The sequence below is a fragment of the Choloepus didactylus genome, chromosome 6 (genome assembly GCF_015220235.1).
Source record: "Choloepus didactylus isolate mChoDid1 chromosome 6, mChoDid1.pri, whole genome shotgun sequence".
NCBI classification, from domain to species: Eukaryota; Metazoa; Chordata; class Mammalia; order Pilosa; family Megalonychidae; genus Choloepus; species Choloepus didactylus.
This window is the reverse complement of record NC_051312.1, coordinates 9306098-9328095: the sequence shown is the minus strand read 5'-3', so window position 1 is coordinate 9328095 and position 21998 is coordinate 9306098. Positions and strand designations below refer to the sequence as shown.

Here is a 21998-nt window from a genome sequence, read left to right as displayed (position 1 = left end):
AGGGGCCTGGGATCTGCTCCAAAACCCTGGGGAGACCCCTGTACCCAACTCCTTTGTATGTGCCGGCCAACCTCGAACCCCTTTGCAGGGTTACCCTCTTCAAACCCCCCGAGAGTGCCCCACCTCCAGTGTGCCACAAAAACGGCGAAAGTGTTCTCCCCTTCTCCCCATGTCCGGGCTTCTTACCCGCAGCCTGCTCCCCAGGATCCAGCCACGTGTACCCCATCTCAGGCTCCTCACCGCCCAGGTGCTCAGCACCTCCTACTTGTAGTCCCCTTCTACCTGTCCTCGGCCTTATCCCACCCGGTCCTCCTGGCTTCGGCCTTTTCTGCACGTCCCTGATTTCGCGGCCCCACTCTGCCCTGTGACAACCCCTCCCCCCAACTCCTGATCGCCATTTCCTCCGGTGGTCCTTCAGCTCCTCCTGCCTTACCTTGGTGCCCTCCTCAGTACCCCCACGTAGATATTACTCCCGCAAATACACCTGCATCCGTCTCCCAGCCCCCACTCCCTCTCCTGGACTCCTCTTAAGCCCAGTCAGGCTCCCCAGCCTCCTGTGCAAGTGTGAGGCGGAAAAACTGACAGCAAGACCCGAGAGAAGCCAAATTCAGGTTACTCGGTTAAGCGCGCCCCCAACGCGCACTCCCAGCCGCAAGGGGCGCTGTCCGCTTGCCTCTCGCGGGCGCGCAGAGGACTCCGCTCTGGACGCTGAGGTGGGCGGAAGGGGCGTGGCCGAGGCGCGGGGGCCTGGGAGGGAGCGGAGCGCTTGGCCGCGGAGACGGCGCTCGGATCCAGCCACTTAGAGGAGTGCAGAGGCGGGGAGGGGGAAGGGAGGCTGGTCCCCCGTTAGTGCCCCGCGGGTGGGACCACGTGATCGGAGAGGCCCCGCCTCCCCTCGGAGCCAGGTGTTCGAATCCCACTCCCGGGCGGGCGGCGTCCCAGTCCGGTCGACTGGAGGCTTCCTTGGCGCCCATGGCGGCACCCGTCCGCCTGGGCCGGAAGCGCCCACTGCCGGCTTGTCCCAATCCGCTCTTCGTCCGCTGGCTGACCGAGTGGCGGGACGAGGCAGCCAGCAGGGGGCGCCGCACGCGCTTCGTATTTCAGAAGGTGGGTCCCGGCCCCAAGGGGGCGGGCGCTGGCGGACGGGACGCCGAGGCTTGCCCTGACCTGGCCCCGCACCCCCTCTCCCCGCCAGGCTCTGCGCTCCCTCCGGCGGTACCCACTGCCCCTGCGCAACGGGAAGGAAGCTAAGATCCTACAGCACTTCGGAGACAGGCTCTGCCGGATGCTGGACGAGCGGCTGCAGCAACACCGAGCATCGGGCGGTGAGCGCAGGGGTCGGGGGTTGGTGGTCTCCCGCCCGCCTTCCAGGTGCAGTCTCCGTGCCCATCTCGGATACTTTGTCCAAGTTGCTATTTGACCACCAGCCAATTGCCGAGGCCCTCCGGGCCTGGCCGCTGTCTCGTACGACCTGAGCAGGCTGCATCGCAGACCCTCCCTACCTGCCTGATTTCCGTGGGGTCCGGGGATGATTCTCATCTGCCTCCGCAGGTGACCATGATCTCAGCTCACCACCTGGGAAAAAGAGCCCTGCCCCTGACGGGCCACCTGCGGAAGCCCAGGATCCTTCCACGCGGGTGAGGAGGGGGCCAGGGGAGTGACAGGGAAGATGGGGTCACCGGAAGTAAGATTTCTCCAGTGATGGGAGTGGTTTTGAGGAAAGTTTGGCATTTAGTAGGCCTGGGGACAAATCTCTGCATCATTGATGCCTGGCCTTAGGCAAGTGACATCTTCTCTGAGACTGTTTTTCCATTTGTAGGTGGGAATGTTGACAGGAGAGTCACTGAGAAAGTTCCACGACCAAGCTTTCACAGTATATTGTTGGGGTTCTCATTACTGAGTTGCTCACTATGGACATTCTTCAGTGGCAGTGGTTCTGGAGACTGAGGCTGGGCCAGGCAGCCCCAGCCCCCCACAACCATTCTCTGTCCCAACCAAGTTTTGCAGGGAATCATCCCATCATTCTCTGACCAATGTTACAAATAAGACAGAGGCAGCTGAGTGATTTGCCTAGAGTTCTGCAGCCCACTGAGACAGGACCTAAACCTCAGGTCCTCTGGCCCAGCCAGGGGTTCCCACACAGCCACTGTTCAGAGTCCCTTTGTACCTGGCAGGTTCCAGCCAAGCCCAAGACAGGAGGCTCTGGTGGCTACTGGCCAGCTCGGCATTCAGGGCCACGAACGGTGCTGCTCCTGCTTTACGAGGAGCACCTGGTGAGTGCCCAGCCTGCCCAGGAGTCGGGGGAAACAGAGGCAGTGGGGTGGGGCTCCTGGCCGCCAGGGCAGGGTGAGGGGGGCCTTGGCTGCCTCAGGGGGTGAGCCTCCCCTAACATTTTGGTCTTGATTTCAGAGTCCTGGCAGCCCTGGCTTCCTAACCAAGGAGCAGCTGCTGCAGCGGTGTGCCCAGAAGGCTCCTAGGGTGAGCACTGGGGAAGGGGGAGGATGGGGCTGAGCCCCCCAGAGATTGTCTCAGGACTGAGCAGTATGTGGGGTTGGGGGCAGAGACAGTGTGGACACTTGGTAGCATCACTGGCTCCCTGAGGGCCTCCCCACCCTTTTGACAGGTGGCCCCTGGGAGTGCTCGACCCTGGCCAGCCCTCCGCTCCCTCCTTCACAAGAACCTCATCCTCAGGACACACCAGCCAGCCAGGTAGGGCCAACTACTGGGGAGGCAGGGGGGGAGCATGCATGACATCCTTGTGGGGTCCTGCGGTCACCCAGCAATTCCCAGGCCTCATATGGGGCCCTGCGGAGGTTGGGGCAAGGGTACCAGGAGGGTCTGAGAGATGGAGACAACAGATAGAAGAGAAAAGAGTTGCCACGGGTTACTGAAGAAACAGAAAGGCTTTACTGAGAAGGTGGTATTTGACATGTCTTGGAAAACAGTGCTAGGAGATGCAGAAAAGGCATTTTAGAGGGAACAGCAAGAACAAAGCTGGGGAAGAAGGAAAGTTTGACGTATATTGACCACACACCTGAGAAATGGCGCAGGAGAGATCCAGGGGAAGCCAATCTGACTATGCAGGGTGAGGACAGCACAGGGAGGGGAGGGGAGCCAGGGGCCTTATTTGTGTAGGGTCGCCAAGAGGTGTGGCTGCCAGTCTTGCAGGGGGTGGGCAGGAGAGCCTGCCAGGCTCCAGGGAAGGGAGATCTGTGTTCATCAACTGTATCTCCCAGGTACTCCCTGACCCCAGAGGGCCTGGAGCTGGCCCAGAAGCTGGCCGAGTCGGAGGGCCCGAGCTCACTGGCTGCAGGTGTCCGGCCAGAGGAGCCCCCTGGGGAGGGGGCAGAAGTGCCTGGAGCAGCCTCAGCTGAGCTGTAAGTGGGAGGGAAGGCAGAGGGAGCCCAGGGGAACAGGAGGGGGACCCTGAAACAAGGCCAGCACCACACCCCCACCATCACCTGCAGCTGAGCTGTGGCTGCCACCCACCCCCACCCCCACACCTGTGGGTGAAGGAGCACGCCTGCCCTGGCCCTGGGGTTGCTTGCCTCCCGCGCACCAACCGCCTCTCCCCACAGTGGTGGCAGCGAAGAGGGGGTCCAACAGCCGCTGCTGGAGCTGGGACCTGGAGAATACAGGGTGCTGTTGTGTGTGGATGTTGGCGAGACCACAGGGTGAGTGAGGTGGGGAAACGGGGGGCAGTGGGGATAAAACAGGACGCCAAGGGGGCGGCTGCTTGACTAGGTCCCCGCCTTGCAACCCTAGAGCAGGGCACCGGCCAGAGCTGCTCCGCGAGCTACAGCGGCTGCACGTGCCCCACACGGTCCGCAGGCTGCATGTTGGGGACTTTGTGTGGGTGGCTCAGGAGACCAGGCCCAGAGATCCAGGTGAGGGGCTGCAGGTGGGCATCAGAGTTGGGGCCTGGTGGGTGGAGCAATGAGAACCAATGGGACCCTCCTTGGCCTTGGCAGCGAGACCCGGAGAGCTGGTTCTGGACCACGTGGTGGAGCGCAAGCGGCTGGACGATCTGTGCAGCAGCATCATCGACGGCCGCTTCCGGGAGCAGAAGGTCTGGTCACTGGCCTCGGCCTCACTCCCTGTCCCCTGCCCCAGGATGTGCCCCCTCAGCCCAAATGAATCCAGGGCCCTTGTGGGTAGGCTCCTTGAGGCAGCACCCCCTTGGCCTCCAGCCACACTCCATCAGAGCTGCTGCAGGGCAGCCCTGGGGTCGGATACCCACAGGCCCCACAAGGCTTGCAGGGGGTGCTCAGGGTGTCTGTACTGGGCCCGGGGTCACATTAAAGACCCCTGGGGTACCCAGCCCATGTCTCTGAAAAACCAGGCCCAAACCTCTAGATTGGAACTGCAAAGGCCTCATCCATCCCACTGCTGGTTGCTGGGCTGACCCGAAAGTCAGAGAGGCCATGTGTGGATGAAGGAAGCTAGAGGAATGAGCAGCAGTCAGGGAGGATGGAAGGGCATTTGGGAAGAGAGGAACAGCATTGGTGGAAAGTGGTAGGGAGGTTGAGGAGGCTAACTGGCAGGGCCAGAGTCACAGAATGGTTTTGCATGAGGTATGAGGGACAGCCCAGGCCTGAGCCTCCCTGTTCCCCTCCGTCTGCCTCCCCAGTTCCGGCTGAAGCGCTGTGGCCTGGGGCACCGGGTGTACCTGGTGGAGGAACACGGCTCAGTGCAGAACCTCAGCCTGCCTGAGAGCACGCTGCTGCAAGCTGTCACCAACACTCAGGTGAGCCAGGGGGACAGGCCAGGCCAGTAGGGCCCCACGATCCCTGGCTTGGCCCAGGAGCTCCCCCTGCTTCCCTCTCTCTTGGGACCTCTTCCCCAGGTCATCGATGGCTTCTTCGTGAAGCGCACGGCAGACATTAAAGAGTCAGCTGCCTACCTGGCCCTCCTGACTAGGGGCCTGCAGAGACTTTACCAGGTGAGCAGCTGCACCTGCCAGGACTGGGCCCTTACCCAGCCGGCTGCGTGAGATCTCGTTTCTCAGGCACCCCACTGAGGCCTAGGTTTGGGCAAGGACTAACTGGAGATTGTCCCCTGGACCTCTGGCCTTGCCTCAGTCTCCTCTCCCTTCAGGGCCACACCCTACGCACCCGCCCCTGGGGAACTCCAGGGGACCCTGAATCAGGGGCCAGGCCCTCCCCAAACCCTCTCTGCTCACTCCTCACCTTCAGTGACTTCAACGCAGGAGCCATCAAGAACAAGGTACTGCCTCCTTGTTCCTCCTCCCGTGGCCCAGTCCCGGGCCACCCTGACGCAGACCTGCCTGGCCCCAGGCCACCCTAACAGCCCTCCCACGACCCCAGGCCCAGTCTGTGCGGGAGGTGTTTGCCCGGCAGCTGATGCAGGTGCGTGGAGTGAGTGGGGAGAAGGCAGCGGCCCTAGTGGACCGGTACAGCACCCCTGCCAGGTAGGCCTGGGGGTGCCTTCGGGGGTTCTCAGCCCCTGCCATCCCTGTGTAGAATTCATGTCCCCTAGGGCTATGTGTGGGTGGGTGGGGGGGTAGGGGCTGGCTCTGCATGGGCTGTCAGACCCAGAGACAGACAGATGTGACTGGATCCCAGGGAGCTCCCTGAGGTCGGGGGTGGGGGTGGAAGACAGCCAGGATCAGACAGTGTCCCCAGCACTGAGGGAAGGTACAGGAGGGAGGGAGACATTTGACCTGGTGGAGCAGAGAGGACTTCCTGGTGGAGGGAGCACAGGGGCCGGGCCATGAAGAGTGTGCATTTTGCTGGGCCAAGAATGTGTGCAGGGAGCCTTTGGAGCCTGTGCTGGCTCCACCCAGGTGCCTACAGGAAGGGAGGGCAAGCAGATGGTGCAGGCCCTCAATGCCAGGCTCTGGAAGGGGCACTGTGAGCCTGGCCCCTCTAACCCACACTGGCCCCCTCCTGCCTTGTCTCCTCCCGTGGTGCTGGCCCCGAGCCAGGCTAAGAGTGGGCCAGCAGTCAGCCATTGTCAAGCCTCAGAAACTCAATTACCCACCCCCAGGCTCCTGGCCGCCTATGACGCCTGTGCCACCCCCAAGGAACAGGAGACCCTGCTGAGCACCATCAAGTGTGGGCGCCTGCAGAGGTGAGGGCAAGGGACAGAATTTGGACAGAGTAGCCTGGGACCAGGGCTCCCCCCATCAGCCTCTCTTCCTGCAGGAATCTGGGGCCCACTCTGAGCAGGACCTTGTCCCAGCTCTACTGCAGCCGCGTCCCCCTGACCTGAGCCGCGCACGAGCGAGTCCTGCCCTGTCATCCCTCCAGCTGGGCCTGCCAGCCTTTTAACCACAATCTTTTGGACTTCAATAAATATCTTAAGTGCACGCAGCCTGTTGCGTTATGGAGGGGTGTGCCAGGCCCCAGAGGCCTTATAAACCATCCAGGCAGAACTGGGGAGATCATCTGCTCCGATCCATTGGTTTTTAAACTAAGCTCCTCCGGACCCTGGGGTTCTGTGGTGGATCACGGAGGCTGCCAGGAGATGGGGTCAGTGGGGCATTGCAACTTGGAATCTAATTGATGTAATCAGAAGGGCCCTGGTTAAATAAAGTTCCCTTTGATAAACGATTCTCTAATCTGAAAAAGAAAAGTTTGCAAACCACTGACGATCCAGTCGCCTTACTTTATGGATGGGAAGGCTGAGGCACAGCTACCAGAGTTTGGCCAAGTTCATAGTGTGAGACCAAGTGAGGACTGGAACCCAGGGCCCTCTGGCGCTCCCCAAGCAGGGGTTCTCTGGCCCCCTGCACCCTAGCCAAGCCCAAATCTCCGCTTGCCATATTACCTCCTCCCCCACCCAGGGTGAGCCTGATACCCATGGTACATAAGCCTGTATCGGCCTCGAGGATGTGGCTCCCAGGTCCCGCCATTGGAGCCCGTCGGCCTGAGCAGAGCCCCCTTTAGGCAGACTTGGCCCTGCCTCCCGTGGGCCTGCCCCCTCCCCCAATCTGGGACTCACTGCAGGGTCCCCACCCACCTCAGCCACCAGGATGTCTTCTTTGTCCCTTTATTGCCTTCCTCTGCGCCCTTCACAACATCTTCCCTTTTGGCAGAGCACAGTCACCCCTGAGCCCCAGGCTCCATGGCTGCAGGGGTCTGCGGGGAGGGCAGCCCTTCCTGGAGGCCAGTAATCTCCTCAGAAGGTGTAGGCCCCCACGAAGACGGTGAGTCGCAGGACAGAGCTGGCCCGGTAGCTCATGAGGGAATTCATGGTGACCATCTCCAGATCCAGCACATATTCCCGGGGACCTGTCACCGGCCGGGCAAGGACCAGCATGGCGCTGACATTGTTGATTTGCTGCAGGGCACAGTGGGTGGGTCGGGGAGGGTGCACGGATGGTGTCAACTATGTGCAAGGGCCTGACCCCACCCCCACCTCCTGGGCCTTGCACCCTCAGCCGCTGACCACGAGCAGGAGGAGGGCCCTGGCCAGGCTGTGACCCCCACTCCTCAGCTGGTGGTGGCAGAAGTTGTGCATGGCCACCCTCGTCCTCTCCTCCCCTCCTTTCAGAAGCCTCCCTCGATGCTCTTCCCACCATTGCCGGCTGGTTCTTCCTCTAAGCGGGGTTAATGGGTGACTGACACATGAGACAAGGCCACGTAGGAGACTCCTGGGATTGGAGGGGCCTTTGGTGACCTGGAGCAGGCAGGCTCCCTCCGCCCCTCCCCCCAAAGCATTCTATTTCCAAAAGAAAAGGCACTGCTACCAGACAAACCCCTTTTATGCCCAATACAGCACGAGGGCCTCGGATTCAAGACGCTCGCCCGCCTCTGCTCCTCTCACTAAGCCACACCTGGCGGCTCTGCCAGCAGAGAGCAGACTCTGCCCCAGGCCCTTGCACCAGCCCCTGCTGCGGCTTCAAGGCCCAGCTCCACTTGCCCACCCTTCCCTGCTTCTCTGATGTGCGTGGGACCTTGGAAGGCCTCTCACCCTTGTTTTATGGGTGAAGAAACCCAGCCCAGATAGGGAGAACCAACACAGGACTCAACCTCCCGCGTGCGAACCTGCGCTTGGACCACAGCAGCTGCGAAACACCCCCAGCTTCCCACTGAAGTCCAGCCTCCCGGGGGCGGGGCTCAGGGAAAAGGGCGGGACCTCGCTGCATAACCACTTTTCCCACTTTAAATTAAGGATCAAGCGTGCCAGTCGAGGAGTGGGAGTGGGGAAAGACTTACCCGAATGTAGAAGTCCCCCTGCGAGTTTCCCGCACGGATGTGAAAGGCGTTGTAAGCGCCGGGGTAGACGGACGTCGCCTGGATCTGGAACACGTCGGCGGGCACGCTGCGCTCCGAGGTGATGCTCATGTAGCGGTGCACGATGGAAGAAGGCTGCTCCCGGCACAGGGGGTTGGAAGTCGGACAGAGGCAGCGGCTAGAGACCCCAAGATGCGGGACACGAATGAAGTCCTAGCCCGCCCACCCCCCCCATTTTGCCCATCTCCAAAAGTGGGGCACGGTGGATCCTCCCACTTCCTGCTATACAAGTGGGCACGGTTTAGCCAAGACGGACTACAACTCCCATCAGAGGTGGGGATTGAGGTGGGGGGGAAGACGCCAGTCAGCCCCAAAGCCCGCTGGGAGCTGTAGTTTCTGGGGGCCCAGCATCGAATTGACTCACTTGTCAGACACCTGGACATATGGCTCCACGCAGCGGTTGGCGTCCACGCAGCGGTAGCCCCCGTAGAAGTTGACGCAGGTCTGGGCCTCAGAGCATTGGTGCGTCCCCAACTCGCACTCATCAATGTCTGTGCCAGAGGGGAGTGGCTGGCACCCTGGTGTCAGATGGTCAGCCCCTGTCACCACCCTGCCCTGGCCGGGCCACCTGTACCTTGGCAGAGGCGTGTGGCCAGCAACTGGTAACCCTGGGGGCAGTGACAGGAGAAGCGGCCTGGCTCATTCACACAGCGGTACTGGCAGAGGTAATTGGAGTAGCTGCACTCATTGATATCTGAGAAAGGATGGGGGTGGACACATGGAGGTGGCCTGAAGGCAGGCAGGAGGACCCTGGGCCAGGGGGGATCATCTCAGTCCAGTTCCACAGACATTTGCTGCGAGAGGCCCAGCGTGGGAAGGCAGAGGGGAATGAGACAAGCCCTGCAGAACTCAGTTGGGGGCAGAAGAGTCAAACAAAGGTCTGCCCAGGCTGCCCCAGCCCTCAGACCTCTCTCTTTGCCCCAGGACAGTAGGAAGATACTAAATATAAGCACCAGGGACCTGGAGGCCTGGGTTTGAATCCTACCGACTGCTTTGGGGGAACCTCAGTTTCCCTGTGAGTAAAATGAGTGGGTTAGCCTAGAAGAGACTTGAGGGCCCAGCCTACTCTGATTTTCAATAACTTGCTCAACTCTTACAACCCAGAGTCAGGGCACACGCCCACTCACCTCCTGCCAACCGTGAGCCCCACAGGAGGGGCCAGATTTGCCCTCAGACTGCCTAGCACTGAGCCACGCACCAGTGGGGCCTTACTCGTCAGCAAAGCATCATGTAAACAGGGTAGAAGACCAGTGGACATGGAGTGAGAAGTCCAGTGTCAGCCCTGGCCCCACCTCACCCTAGCTGTGTGACCTTGGACAAATCACTTAACCTTTCTTAGTTGTATAATGAGAGTAATCATTTATCCTGGGCTTTATACTTATTTTTTTTGTAATCCTCCCAACAACACTGCCTTCATTTCGCAGACGAAGGGAAAAAAATTATACTTACCTTATAGAGTTGTTGACGGTATTAAATGAAGCAAAATACGTCAGTAAAGCACACTGCCAAGGTCAATTCCCAATAAATGTCACAGTTTACCTTAAAGCGTTACTGCTGAAGACTCGATGGAGCCCATCTGTTCTTATTTTCCCAATTAATCCTCAAGACAACCCATTTTACTGAAGAAACAGACTCACAGAGAAGAGTGACTTGCCCCAGGATTTGGAAGCAGGTCAGCCTGACTCGCAGGGAGCACAGCTTGCTCCTGGCAAGCTTCAGTGGGGACCTTCATATTCCCCTCTGTGCGTTCCCCACCAGGCAGGGAGCTCTCGTGGGCAGATGTGCAAGTGCCCTGCAACCAGCCCCAGGCGGAGCATACAGGAGGTAGGTGCTGTGGACAGGAAGTGAAGACACCAAATAGGGGCAGGAGGTGTGGGTAATACAGGGCCTAGGGACCAGGAGGAGGAATATGTGGCATGGGTAGAGGTCTCACCGTTGCAGGAGAAGCCATCCCGGTGCAGCTCGTAGCCCTGGTGGCAGCGACACAGGAAGGTCCCATAGGAATTGAAGCAGCGCTGCTCACACGGGGCCCCCATGTCACACTCATTCACATCTGGGGGTGCCAGCAAAAACAGGGGAGGGGTGAAAGCAGAGGAGCAGCCAAAAGCCCCTACCCCACCTGGGCCAGTCTGGAGGGGAGTCCCCCCAGCCCACACTGCCCTGCCCAGGATCCAGGAGCCTGGCCCAGTGCAGTCTCACCCACACAGGAGCGGTTGTTGGGTCCCAGCTGGAAGCCGGGCTCACACTGGCAGCTGAAGGAACCAGGCAAGTTCACGCAGCGGTGCTGGCAGTAGCGGTAGCGGCACTCATCTATGTCTAGGGAGGCAGGGGGAGAGGACAGGAGTCAGAGGTCACGTGGCACCCAAGCTGGCTGGGACTCAAGACCCCACCACCCAGAGTCCTGCCTGTCTCTGGGGGGCTAGGCTGAGCCAGGTCAGCAAGTCCCCCACACACACCCATCCAGTCCTCTGTGTTGGGTTGACGGGATGGCAGAGGAGACAGGGGACTGGGGCGAAGCCGAATTCTTCCTGGGGCGCTAGGTGAAAGCCAGACCAGGGGCTCAGAGCAGGGCGTCGAGCGGAGCAGGCCCTCCCGGACATACCCACGCACTCTGGCCCAATCTTGCGATAGCCGTCGGGGCAGGTGCACTGGTAGGAGCCGGGCAGGTTATGGCACTGCTGGCTGGGGCGACAGTCATGCAGGGCCTGGTCACACTCGTCCATGTCTGTGGGAAACACTGCTCAGCCCCCACCTGGGAGCCCATGTGCCCCCCAACAGGACAGACACCTCACTGTGGGAGGACAGGTCAGCACTCACACGGGTGGGTGCGGTACCTAACTGGCACCCCCGCAACTGGAAGCCCTGGGATAGACCCTCCCCAACCCTACCAATGACAGGCCAGCAACCTGGGAGCCAATGGGAAGGACACCCCTAAGCTGTAAAAGAGGAGAGGAAACAAGGCCCTGGCCCCCACCCAGCCTCCCCACCTGCCGGAAACACCGCACCCTCTCCACCCTCTCCTTCCTCCGGGGCCCTTGGCTCCCAGGGGCTGGCAGGGGCTGTGGGCCACAAGCTGGAGCCACCTGGGGCAGGCCCCACAAATGAGGATGAGGGTCTGGACATCGTCCCAGTGGCCTTGCAGAGCCACGGAGGCAGCTGAGCAGGAGACGGACCCAAGGTTCCCCGCTCACCCACACAGCTCTCCTGCTCGTCGGGCTCATAGCCTGGTGGACAGGGGTTGGGGTGGGAAGCAGGAGGCACAGGTGGCGGGGGTCCCTCGCTATGCAGGTCGTTGATGACAGCAGCCGAGCGGGGCAGGCACAGGTAGCCCCCGTAATGGTTGATGCATTTCATTTCCCCCTTGCAGGCCTCGGGGATGGTCAGGCACTCATTGACATCTGCGGAGAAGGGCCCGTGGGCACAGCCATTCCCTGGGCTGGCCCTGGGGGTGGGGTGGGGACATGGGCCCAGCTCGGTCTTCTCTGGGCCCTGTGACCCAGCAGGACCTTCCCTCTCTATTCAATAAGCTCAGGCTGCCTGCCCAGGACGCCTCCCCAGTGTTGCCCTGTTCTCCTACCCCCAAGTGGGTCTCTATCTATCTCCAAAGCCCTAACCCTGGCCCCGGCTCAGCCCAAGAGAGACCTGCAGATCTCCTTACCCACCCCTGTGGACAATGCCCTCCTGGGCTCTGATGGGACCCAGAGTTGGGACAGGGGAGTGGTTCAGGAGGGTGTACCAGACCCAGCTCTTCTTTTGCCTACTGGAGGTGGGGGCAGGGTTTCCTGGATTTCTCAGGGAGGGAGGGGCCTGGATGGCTCCCCACTCCTTGCTGAGCTGGCCCCCAGAGAACCAGAGCTGGCCTTGACCCAGCAGAGCCGGGCAGAGGACAGGCCACTGGGCTCCCACTGCAGCTCCAGGCGGTGGGCTTGTCCTGGGGAAGTAGCTTTCCCCTTCCCTGGCTCCTGGGGGAGGACAGATCCTGCAGGCACACTCACCCCGGCAGTGCTGGCTACCAGGGTCCCACTCATAACCATCTGTGCATTCCTGGAACGGAACCAGAGGTGGCCAGTGGTCACCCCCAGTCCGTTCCAACTGGCCAGGCCAAGATCGGGGCCCAAGCCCGGCCACCCCCCAAGCCTGCTCCAAACAATGGCCCCCAGCTGTTCCACCAACCAGGGGAGGGGAGAGTCTTGCCCCAAGCAGCAGCCACCCAAGGGTCCTGGTCTCAGTGTCCCTGCCCAGCCCAACCCCTGCCAGTGGCCCCACCAATCCCACCGTGTAGCTGTCGGGCTCCTCCGAATCCTGGGGAGATGCTGTCCCCAAGAGCAACAGCAGCAGCGTCCAGAGCAGCAGAGACCCGGGGAGGCAGGAGGCGAAGGGGAGCATCCTGGGGTTGGAGGTGGTGGGTGCCAGTCAGGGCGCTTCTGATCCCCGTCCCAGCACCCAGAGCCCTGGTCCCAGCCGCCCCCCGGTCAGGACCGGGCTTGGAGTGCAGGAGCCTCTCAGGGTCGGGGGCCGGCTCCTCCGCAGGCCCAGGTCCCGGCCCTCACCCGCCCCGGCCGCCCCGCCTCTGCCCCGGTCCCCCCGCGGCGCGGGCCTTAGAGCGCGGGCCTCTCGCCTGCTCCCTTCCGCCGACTCGGCCGGGACTCCGGCCCGCGCCCTCCCGCCATGGGCGGCCACTCACTTGGGCCCGCGACGCCCCCGCGGCCCGCGGCTCCGGTGGCTCGGGTGGCTCGGGCAGCGCCTGCGGGCGGACGGACCGACGGACGGCGCAGCTCCCTGGACGCGCGGCCCCAGGAAGCGCCCCCCCGCCCGCCCGCCGCGGCGCGGCCCACCCCGGCGCCTCCGCCCGCCTCTTGGCGGATTCCTGAGCCCGCGCCAGGGGGAGGGACCCCGACCCCCCGCTTCTCCGCCCCTGGCCGGCCGCAGGCCCCCACCCGGTCCCCCGCGGCGCTGCCCGGAGCCGCCTCCCGGAGTCGGACCAGAATCCCCTCGCTCTTGATCCCGGGGCCATTGACCCTTATGCCAGGCCCCAGACTCACCCAGGGGCTCCCCAGACCCTCACTTTGTCCACCCCAGAATGTCTCCTACGCACTTGGACCTTACCTAATCTGTGTCCCCAGAACTCCATCCTGTGCACACACACACCTTGAACCCGGGGACCCCAGGTTCTCACTTTGCGCCAGAATGTCATCCTGGGCACCCAGACCCCACCTAATCCTGGGGCCTCCAGACCCTCACTCTTCCAGAATTTTATTCCGTGCACCCAGCCCCTCACTCTGAAAAGTCCAAAACATCCAGGGCGCCCAGACCCCTGTCCGGGACGGGAGGCTCCCGGAGATGGATGCTGTCCATCTCTATCCCTTCTCCCCCAAGGTGGGGGAGGACACTTCGCGCCCTCCCTCCGAGAGGCTACTACGGTTTGGGGGCGGGGGCGGCAGGCCCCTTTTTGGCCCAGAATGAATGGAAGCCCTTGAGAGGGCGGGCAGGGCTGAACTCGCGCGCGCAGGCCGCCAGGGTCGGGTGCCAGAACCTTCCCGGCCCTCTTCCCACCCGCCGCCCACCAGGGGTCTCCGCCTCCGCCTCCCTGGGGGGCGGGGTCTGGGCGGGGCGGACTCCCAGGAAGGGGCGGGGCCTCGCCCGGCCCACGTCTCCGGGCGGGGCAGGACGGGAAAGTGCTGCGTGTCCGGGGATCCCCCGCCTAAGGGCAGCCCCCTGCAGCAGGAACTTCCCGGTCCTCCCCTCCCTTCCCATCCCCTATTCCCAACCCGCTCCCAGATGAGCCCTCTGGGTTCAGGATGGTCAGGAGAGCGTCTCCCCTTCAGTCCCCCCAGAAATGCTTCCCAGCCACGGGTCACGGCGAGGAGGTTAAAACCACGGTCCTTAAAATGAAAAGGACGGACACTAACAAGTGTTGACAAGGATACGTCGCTGGTGGGAATGTAAGATGGGGCACCCGCTTTGGACAAAGAGTCTAGCAGTTCCTCAAAAGGTTAAACAAAGAGTGGGAGTCAGCTCGTGACCCAGCAGGTCCCCTCCTGGGGAATTGAAAACACATGTGCAACAAGACCTGTATACAGATGTTCATAACAACATCATTCAAAGTAGCCAAAAAGTGGAAACAAGCCACACGTCCATCATCACCTGATGCGTGGGTAAACAAGTGTATCCTAGAACAGAATACTTACTCCTCAGCCTTAAAAAGGAATGAACTACTGATCCCTTCTGCAACATGGATGAAACTTGAAGACATTCTGCTAAGTGAAAGAAGCCAGCACAAAAGGACGGATATTGTGTGAGTCCACTCGTGTGAAATGCCCAGGTAATACAAATCCAGAGAGACAAAAAGTAGATCCATGTTGGCAAGAGGCTGGGGAGCGGGCAGGCATGATGAGTGAGTGCTAATGGCTTCTGGGGTTTGTTTTGGGGGTGATGAAAATACTCGGAAATTAAATAGTGGTGATGGTTGCACAGCTCTGTGAATTACTAAAAACCACTGGATTATGCACCATAAGAGTGAATTTTATGGTATGTAAATTATATCTCAATAAAGCTGTTATTTAAGAAAATAATTTTTTAAAATAATAGCTCCTGGTTATTACAATCTTACATTCTGGGCACAAGTATGCACCTCCTGCTGAGCTGGAGAGGGGGTGCCATTCTCACCACAGGTCACAGACGAGGGTTCCAGGCCCAGGCAGAGGGGTATGGCCAGGATTTGAACTCAAGCCCCTCTAAGTTGGGGTCTCTGGGCTGTGGGCACCACCTCAGTGCATCAAGGACCCACCATCTGAAGACTCCTCTGTGCCAGGCAGGGCTGTGGGTGCTGCCCTAAGTGTGATACCCTTCAAGTCTCTCCCAAAGGGGGCTTGTTGCTGCCACTTGAGATGAGAGCAGAGGCACGGAGGGGGTGACTGGGTACCTCCAAGCAGGACCGAACCTGGGTCCCTGCATTGTTCCACCCCAGTGGGCCCAGTGCTCAGAGCTGCACACCTCTCCTGACCTCCATGACCCCACTGACGCTCCCTGCTCCCCACCCCCCACCTCGCTCTGGGGCCTTCTCTGGCTCCATCTCTCTCCCACCAGACCGTGAGCCCCTCCCAGGCAGTAAACAATCTGGATCCTCCAAGAGCCCCCGCAAAGTCCTAGGGCCCAAGCCCAGGCCTTTCTGGGTGGCAACCAGGAGCTGCAGGACGAGAACGTGAATGTACAAACGTGTGAGTGAGTGAGGAAGTTCATTCATTCTTCCACAAATATTTACTGAATGGCCACTGTGGACCACTGACCAAAACAGACCCAAACCTCCCAGCCTCCTGGAACTCACAGTCAAGGGAGGGAGCAAACAGGAAGGCCACCAGCCCTAGAATTTGTTGTGCTCAACCCACACCCCAGTCCCTCCTCTCCCCCTGCCTCCCAATTTCCACAGCCCCCACCACAACCAGAGATGGGTTTGACGACACCCCCTTTGATGCAGGGACTGGGGCCTCCAGCTCTGAGAATGGGCACCGGGCCTCAGCCACGTGTCACACACAGCACGGGGCCCTACTGGGAGTTGAACCCATGGGCCAGGGATCCCTCTGTAACTCTAATGAAGTGAGCGTGGCTCTTTATTCCAGATAGAGGCATCTCTTGCCTTCCTGCTGGAATTAAAGAGCTGCGCTCACTTCATTAGACTGAAGCCTCTGCCCCTCACCCCCATGGAACCCCTAGAAAGCAGGGTTTTTCTCCCCCATCTCTGGATCTTGGGCATTGGTTCCCTGCCTGGGGCCCCTAAGGGAGGTCCCCAGCCCAGGGACCCCCTTAACACCAAGACAGCAGTAACAGCTGTTAATGCCACCCTCCCACTCCCACCCCTGCAGCCCCCCTGTGGCGAAATGGCATAGCTCAGAGCATAGACCTGTCACCTTGCCAAGTTAGAAGCTGTTCCCCAAGTGTTCCCCACTACTCCCCAATCCCCTCTCCACCTGCCCCAGGCCCAATCCAGGCTCAGATCCCCTCCTCTGGGCACCTGCCATGGCCTCTGCGTGGGACCTCTGCCTACACTATCACCTCTGCAAATGTATCCTCCCTCCCCACAAGGCCAGAGCGGTCTTTCCAGAACACAATTGCAAATGAGCCACCCCCTGCCTAAAGCCCTTCATGGCTCCCCGTTCCCCTGAGGACAGAGCCCACCCATGCCCTTGGACCACAGGGACCTGCCCAGGGTATCCCAAGCTCCCTAACAGCATTCCTTCCAGCCGGATAGAGCCACGAGCGGCACCTGCAGTTGCCCCCCACACTGCTCCGCCCCCGGGCCTTTGCACCTGCTGCACTCTGCTGGGAACACCGTCACCTGATTAACTCCTGCTCACCCCAGGCCTCAGTAGGACGCGGCCTCTGGCCACAGCTCTCCACACCACCCAAACCTCCCACTACAGCCCCGAGCACACAGCACAGGCATCGCCCAACCACGAGCCGTCTCCCTACTGGGCTGTGAGCTCCGGGAGGGCCAGGGTAGCATCTGGGAGGGGGTTCCTGAAGTTTGGTGGGGTTTCAAACTTACAGAACAGTTGCAAAATTAATACAAAACCAATGCTGAGAACTCCAACACACCTCCACCCAAGATCTACCAATGTTTAACATTTTGCCACATTTGTCATTTCTTTCTTTCTATCAATCATCTATTTTCTAAATATTTCAGAGTAGGTTGTACACATCATGCGCCTTGAACACTTAATACTTTCATTTACATTTCCTACAATCAAGGATATTCATTTATGTAACCACCTTAAATACAGTTATCAAGCGTAAGAAATACAATTTAACATTGATATAAAGCTTAAAGTCTCTATTCCCATTTTTTCATTTGTCCCAATAAAGTCCTTGTAGACATTTCTTCTCCATTATTAGATCCAGACCAGGATCATGTATTGCATTTAATTGTTATTGACTCTCTCTCTCTCTCTGTTTTTGATAGACTGTTTTTTAGAGCAGTTGTAGGTTCACAGAACAATTACACAGAAAGTATGGAGTTCCCATATGCACCCCCATGTTTTCCCTATTATTAATATTTGCATTAGTGTAGTACATTTGTTACAGTTGATGAACCAGTGTAATTATAATTATATTATTAACTAAAGTCCCTAGTTTACATTAGGGCTCACTCATTGTGTTGTACCGTTCTGTGGGCTTTTTAAAAAATATTTATTGTGGTAATACATATACAACAAAAAATTTCCCATTTAAACTACTTTCAAGCATACAATTCAGTGGTGTTAATTACATTTACAATGTTGTGCTACCATCACTACTATCCATTACCAGACCTTTCCCATCACCCCAAATAGAGGCCCTGCACCCAGTATGCATCATCTCCTCAATCATCTCTCCTCCAACTCCTGGTAACTTGTAGTCTACTTTCTGTCTCCAGGAATTTGCATACTCCAGTTATTTCATGTAAGTAGAATCATACATATCTGTTCCTTTGAGTCTGGCTTATTTCACTCGGCATGATGTCTTCAAGGTTCATCCATGTTGTAGCATGTAGCATTTGAATATTCCATTTTATGTAAATACCACATTCTGTTCTACCACCGTTCATCTGTTGATGGACACTTGAGTTGCTTCCGCTATTTGGTTATCGTGAATAATATTGCTGTGAACAGTCCAAGTCCCTGCTTTCAATTCTTTTGGGTATATACCTAGAAGTGGGATCGCTGGGTCATATGGGCATTCTATACTTAATTTTCTGAGAAACCATCCAACTGTTTTCCATGGCGGCTGCACCATTTTTCATTCCTGTCAGCAATGCACTGAGGTTCCTATTTCTCCACATCCTCACCAACACTTCTTATTTTTCGTTTTTTTACTAGTGGTATCTCATTTTGGTTTCCATTTGCATTTCCCTAACAACTAATGATGTGAGCATCTTTTCATGAGCTTATTGGCCATTCATAAATCTTCTTTGGAAAAATGTCTATTTGAGTCTCTTGCCCATTTTTAAATTGATTGTTTGTCTTTTTGTTGTTAAGTTGTAGGAAGTCTTTGTATAATCTGGATATTAGACCCTTATCAGATACATGATTTGCAACTATTTTCTCTTCTATAGGTTTTTCACTTTCTTGATAATGTCCTTTGATGAACAAAAGTTTGTAATTTTGATGAAGTTCAATTTGTTTTTTCTTCTTTTGCTCATGCTTTTGGTGTCATCAAATAATCTATTGTCCATTATCCTGAAGATATTTCTGTTTTCTTCTAAGAAATTTATAGTTTAGCGCTTATATTTAGGTTACTGATCCATTTCAATTTTTGTGTAGGGTATGAATTAGGAGTCCCTTTCATTATTTTGCATGTGGATATCTAATTTCCCCATTTGTTGAAGAGACTATTCTTCCCCCATTGAGTGGACTTGGCACCCTTGTCAAAAATCAATTGGCCAATTGAGAACACCTTCTTGACCAAAAGGGGGGATGCAAAATGAAACAAAAAATAGTTTCACTGGCTGAGAGATTTCAAATGGAGTCGAGTGGTCACTCTGGTGGACATTCTTATGCACTATATAGATAACCCTTTTTAGGTTTTAATTTATTGGAATAGCTAGAAGTAAATACCTGAAACTATCAAACTCCAATCCAGTAGCCTCTACTCTTGAAGACAATTGTGTAACAATGTAGCTTACAAGGGGTGCCAGTGTCATTATGAAAACCTTGTGGATCCCACTCCCTTTATCCAGTGTATGGATGGATGATTAGAAAAATGCGGACAAAAACTAAACGAAAAATAGGGTGGGATGGGGGGGAATGATTTGGGTGTTCTTTTTTTACTTTTATTTTGTATTCTTATTCTTTCTGGTGTAAGGAAAATGTTCAAAAATAGATTGGAGGAAATTGGAGGTCAGCGGACACCAGAAGAGCAAGGAGAAGGGAGAGGACATCGCCGTGCCGTGTGATGGGAAAGCAAAGGCACCCCAAGGATTGCTTTTAGCCAGCACCAGAATGCTACAGTCTTGGGGGAGAAAGCTCTCTGCCAGTACCTAGATTTTGGACATCTAGTTTCAAAACCAGCAGCTGGCAGTTACCCAAGAACTATATGAAACAGCGTTTTCGGGGTCTCCAGTAACCAGTCACACATTGGACTCAAGTTTGGAATTGGAGGAAAAGCTGAGATCGCTGCGAACATTGTAAGTTCCCCGGACCAGGGGTCTGGCGCCCCTCCCCACCCAGACCTCACAGACAGTCTTGCTGCCGGCTTCCTGAAAGGGGGGGGGGAAAGAACCAAAAAACAGCAATCTGCTGAGGGCAAGAAGGGAGGCTCAACCCAGCCTCAACTGCAGAATTAATTAACAAATTAATTAACTAACTTTGGGAGCTGGGGTGCTAAAGAAGGGCTGGGCTCCAAGAAGTGGGGGCACGTAAAAGCGGGCACCCATTCCCAGACTCCAAAAAAGCCATTTTTTTTTTCCCTTACATTTTGTCCCTTCTGGCTTCTCACTGATCCCTTATCTCTTTGCATTTCAATAGCCCCTGGCAGGGGTGGAACTGAAGCGGTTGGAGAGTAATTATCAGACAATAGCCCAAAGCGTATCTTTAAATGCTCTATTCTGACACTGACAAAACTTCCAGGCTGGGGAAAGACATTTAAAAGAGACTCTTTTTTTTTTCCCTTTTTTCTTTTTCTTGATTTCTTTTCTACTTTTTTTTTTTTATCTAAAAGTAATATATGTGGTTATTTTCTATCGGAAAGCCCAGGTTGAGGGACTAGGCTGGGCTTGAGGGGAGACAGAGTACCCACAGTGTCTTTGAATTCCGTGTTCACTACTGAAGGCCTCCAGCCCCATCTTTAATTGGTAACTCAGGCTGACCAAGGAATCTACCTTGAGAGGCCCCAAAGAGGAGAGAGGAGAAGGGAATAGTGTCCCTGAGAGACAACTGGAGGTCTGAGGATTGGGAGAGTGGAGGGAGGCCCATCTCAACTGGCAGTCCTTCTTCTGGGAATTCAGACCCCAGGGGCTGGAATTCAGATTCCAGCTTCAGTCAGCCACGCCCCTGACAGGCTCAGAGTCACCAGGAGAACTAAAGGCTCCATACCTCCTTACACTGGTGGGGGAGCTGCGGGCTGGCCAGCGCCACCTGCTGGACAGGAGAGGAAAAGCACCAATTCTAAAGGCCTCATAGGAGGGTCTCATTCTCAGGAAAACTCCATACCCTCCCAATGAGACCTAGGCCTCACTAGACTGGGAAAATCTGACTAGGGTCGACCATATCCAAGGAGACCCACTCACAAAAAGGTTACATAGAGGCAGAGCAAGAAACAGAAAAAACAAGAGGGTAAAAATTGTGATCAACTAAATAGAACCTAAGTTAGAGGTCTAGAATAAGTTGAACTGAATAACAGAGGCCAGAGAACAAAGCCAGCCAACAAGAAAACCACTAGGTAAAAGACAGAAAACAAGCTCCAAAATAAACTAATCAAGAGAATCAGATGCCTAGACAACTTAAGATAACAAGCCATACCAGGAAACACGAAAACATGGACCAGCCAAAGGAACAAACTAATAGCTCAGCTGAGACACAGGAGTGGAGGCAACTAATGCTAAATAAATTTGATGAAATGAAGGAGGATATAGCAAAAGAGTTGAAGGATATAAAGAAGACACTGGCTGACCATAAAGAAGAATTCATAAACTTAAAAAAACAAATGGCAGAACTCATGGGAATGAAGGCCACAATGGAGGAGATGAAAAACACAATGGAGGGACACAACAGTAGATTTGAACAGGCAGAAGAAAGGATCAGTAAACTGGAAGACAGGTCATTCGAATTCATACACACAAAAGAACAGCTGGTGAAAAAAATGGAAAAATATGAGCAGGGTCTTAGGGAGCTGAGTGACAACATGAAACACACAAATATACGTGTTATGGGTATCCCAGAAGGAGAAGAGAAGGGAAAAGGGGCAGAAAGAGTAATAGAAGATATATTCACTGAAAATTTCCCAACTCTTATAAAAGACAGAAAATTAGAGATTCAAGAAGTACAACGTACCCCAAATAGAATAGATCCCAATAGACCTACTCCAAGACACTTACTGGTCAGATTGTCCAATGTCAAAGACAAAGAGAGGATTCTGAAAGCAGCAAGAGAAAAGCAATCCATCACATACAAGGGAAAGTCAATAAGACTATGTACAGATTTCTCTGCAGAAACCATGGAGGCAAGAAGACAGTGGCATGATATATTTAAGATACTGAAAGAGAAAAACTGCCAACCAAGAATTCTATATCCAGCAAAACTTTCCTTCAAAAATGAGGGAGAGATTAAAACATTTTCAGACAAACAGACACTGACAGAGTTTATGAATAAGAGACCAGCACTACAAGAAATACTAAAGGGAGTGCTACAGGCTGATAGGAAAAGACAGGAGAGAGAGAGTTGGAGAAGAGTGCAGAAATGAAGATTATCAGGAAAGGTAAAAAGAGAGGAAAAAATAAGATATGACATATAAATTCCAAAAAACAAAATGGTAGTAGAAAGTACTGCCCTTACAGTAATAACACTAAATGTAAATGGATTAAACTCCCCAATAAAAAGACACAGACTGGCAGAATGGATTAAAAAACAGGACCCATCTATATGCTGTCTACAAGAAACTCACTTTAGACACAAGGACAAACATAGACTGAAAGTGAAAGGTTGGAAAAAGATATTTCATGCAAACAACAACCAGAAAAAAGTGGGAGTAGCTATATTAATATCAGAC

General features: G+C 55.9%; 2 protein-coding genes across 2 annotated transcripts; one reads left to right on the top strand and one right to left on the bottom strand.

Annotated features, from left to right (window-relative positions):
• The first annotated feature begins 602 nt into the window (after positions 1-602).
• Positions 603-6557, top strand: MUS81 (MUS81 structure-specific endonuclease subunit). The gene is made up of 16 exons (XM_037840028.1): positions 603-1107; positions 1196-1325; positions 1552-1637; positions 2175-2273; positions 2410-2478; positions 2624-2709; positions 3237-3377; positions 3579-3674; positions 3766-3887; positions 3972-4069; positions 4631-4747; positions 4847-4942; positions 5098-5226; positions 5328-5431; positions 6010-6093; positions 6168-6557. Exons 1-16 carry the CDS (start codon positions 973-975, stop codon positions 6232-6234), a joined length of 1659 nt encoding a protein of 552 aa, XP_037695956.1. The 5' UTR covers positions 603-972; the 3' UTR covers positions 6235-6557.
• A 59-nt stretch (positions 6558-6616) lies between these two features.
• EFEMP2 (EGF containing fibulin extracellular matrix protein 2) lies at positions 6617-13106 on the bottom strand. Its single transcript, XM_037840029.1, has 11 exons — positions 12946-13106; positions 12537-12648; positions 12257-12305; positions 11453-11659; positions 10864-10986; positions 10461-10577; positions 10195-10314; positions 8836-8955; positions 8626-8752; positions 8184-8379; positions 6617-7305 (listed from the first exon to the last, which is right to left on the bottom strand). Exons 2-11 carry the CDS (start codon positions 12645-12647, stop codon positions 7144-7146), a joined length of 1332 nt encoding a protein of 443 aa, XP_037695957.1. The 5' UTR covers position 12648; positions 12946-13106; the 3' UTR covers positions 6617-7143.
• Positions 13107-21998: the final 8892 nt, after the last annotated feature.

Excerpts from the sequence above, each read along its gene's own strand:
- MUS81 (XM_037840028.1), top strand. The coding sequence starts at position 973 with ATGGCGGCACCCGTCCGCCTGGGCCGGAAGCGCCCACTGCCGGCTTGT. Across the intron at positions 4,070-4,630 it reads GCCGCTTCCGGGAGCAGAAG|TTCCGGCTGAAGCGCTGTGG; the intron begins GTCTGGTCACTG and ends CTGCCTCCCCAG. Across the intron at positions 4,748-4,846 it reads AAGCTGTCACCAACACTCAG|GTCATCGATGGCTTCTTCGT; the intron begins GTGAGCCAGGGG and ends CCTCTTCCCCAG.
- EFEMP2 (XM_037840029.1), bottom strand. The coding sequence starts at position 12,647 with ATGCTCCCCTTCGCCTCCTGCCTCCCCGGGTCTCTGCTGCTCTGGACG. Across the intron at positions 10,578-10,863 it reads GATTGGGCCAGAGTGCGTGG|ACATAGATGAGTGCCGCTAC; the intron begins GTATGTCCGGGA and ends CTGCCTCCCTAG. Across the intron at positions 8,380-8,625 it reads TATGTCCAGGTGTCTGACAA|CCGCTGCCTCTGTCCGACTT; the intron begins GTGAGTCAATTC and ends TGGGGTCTCTAG.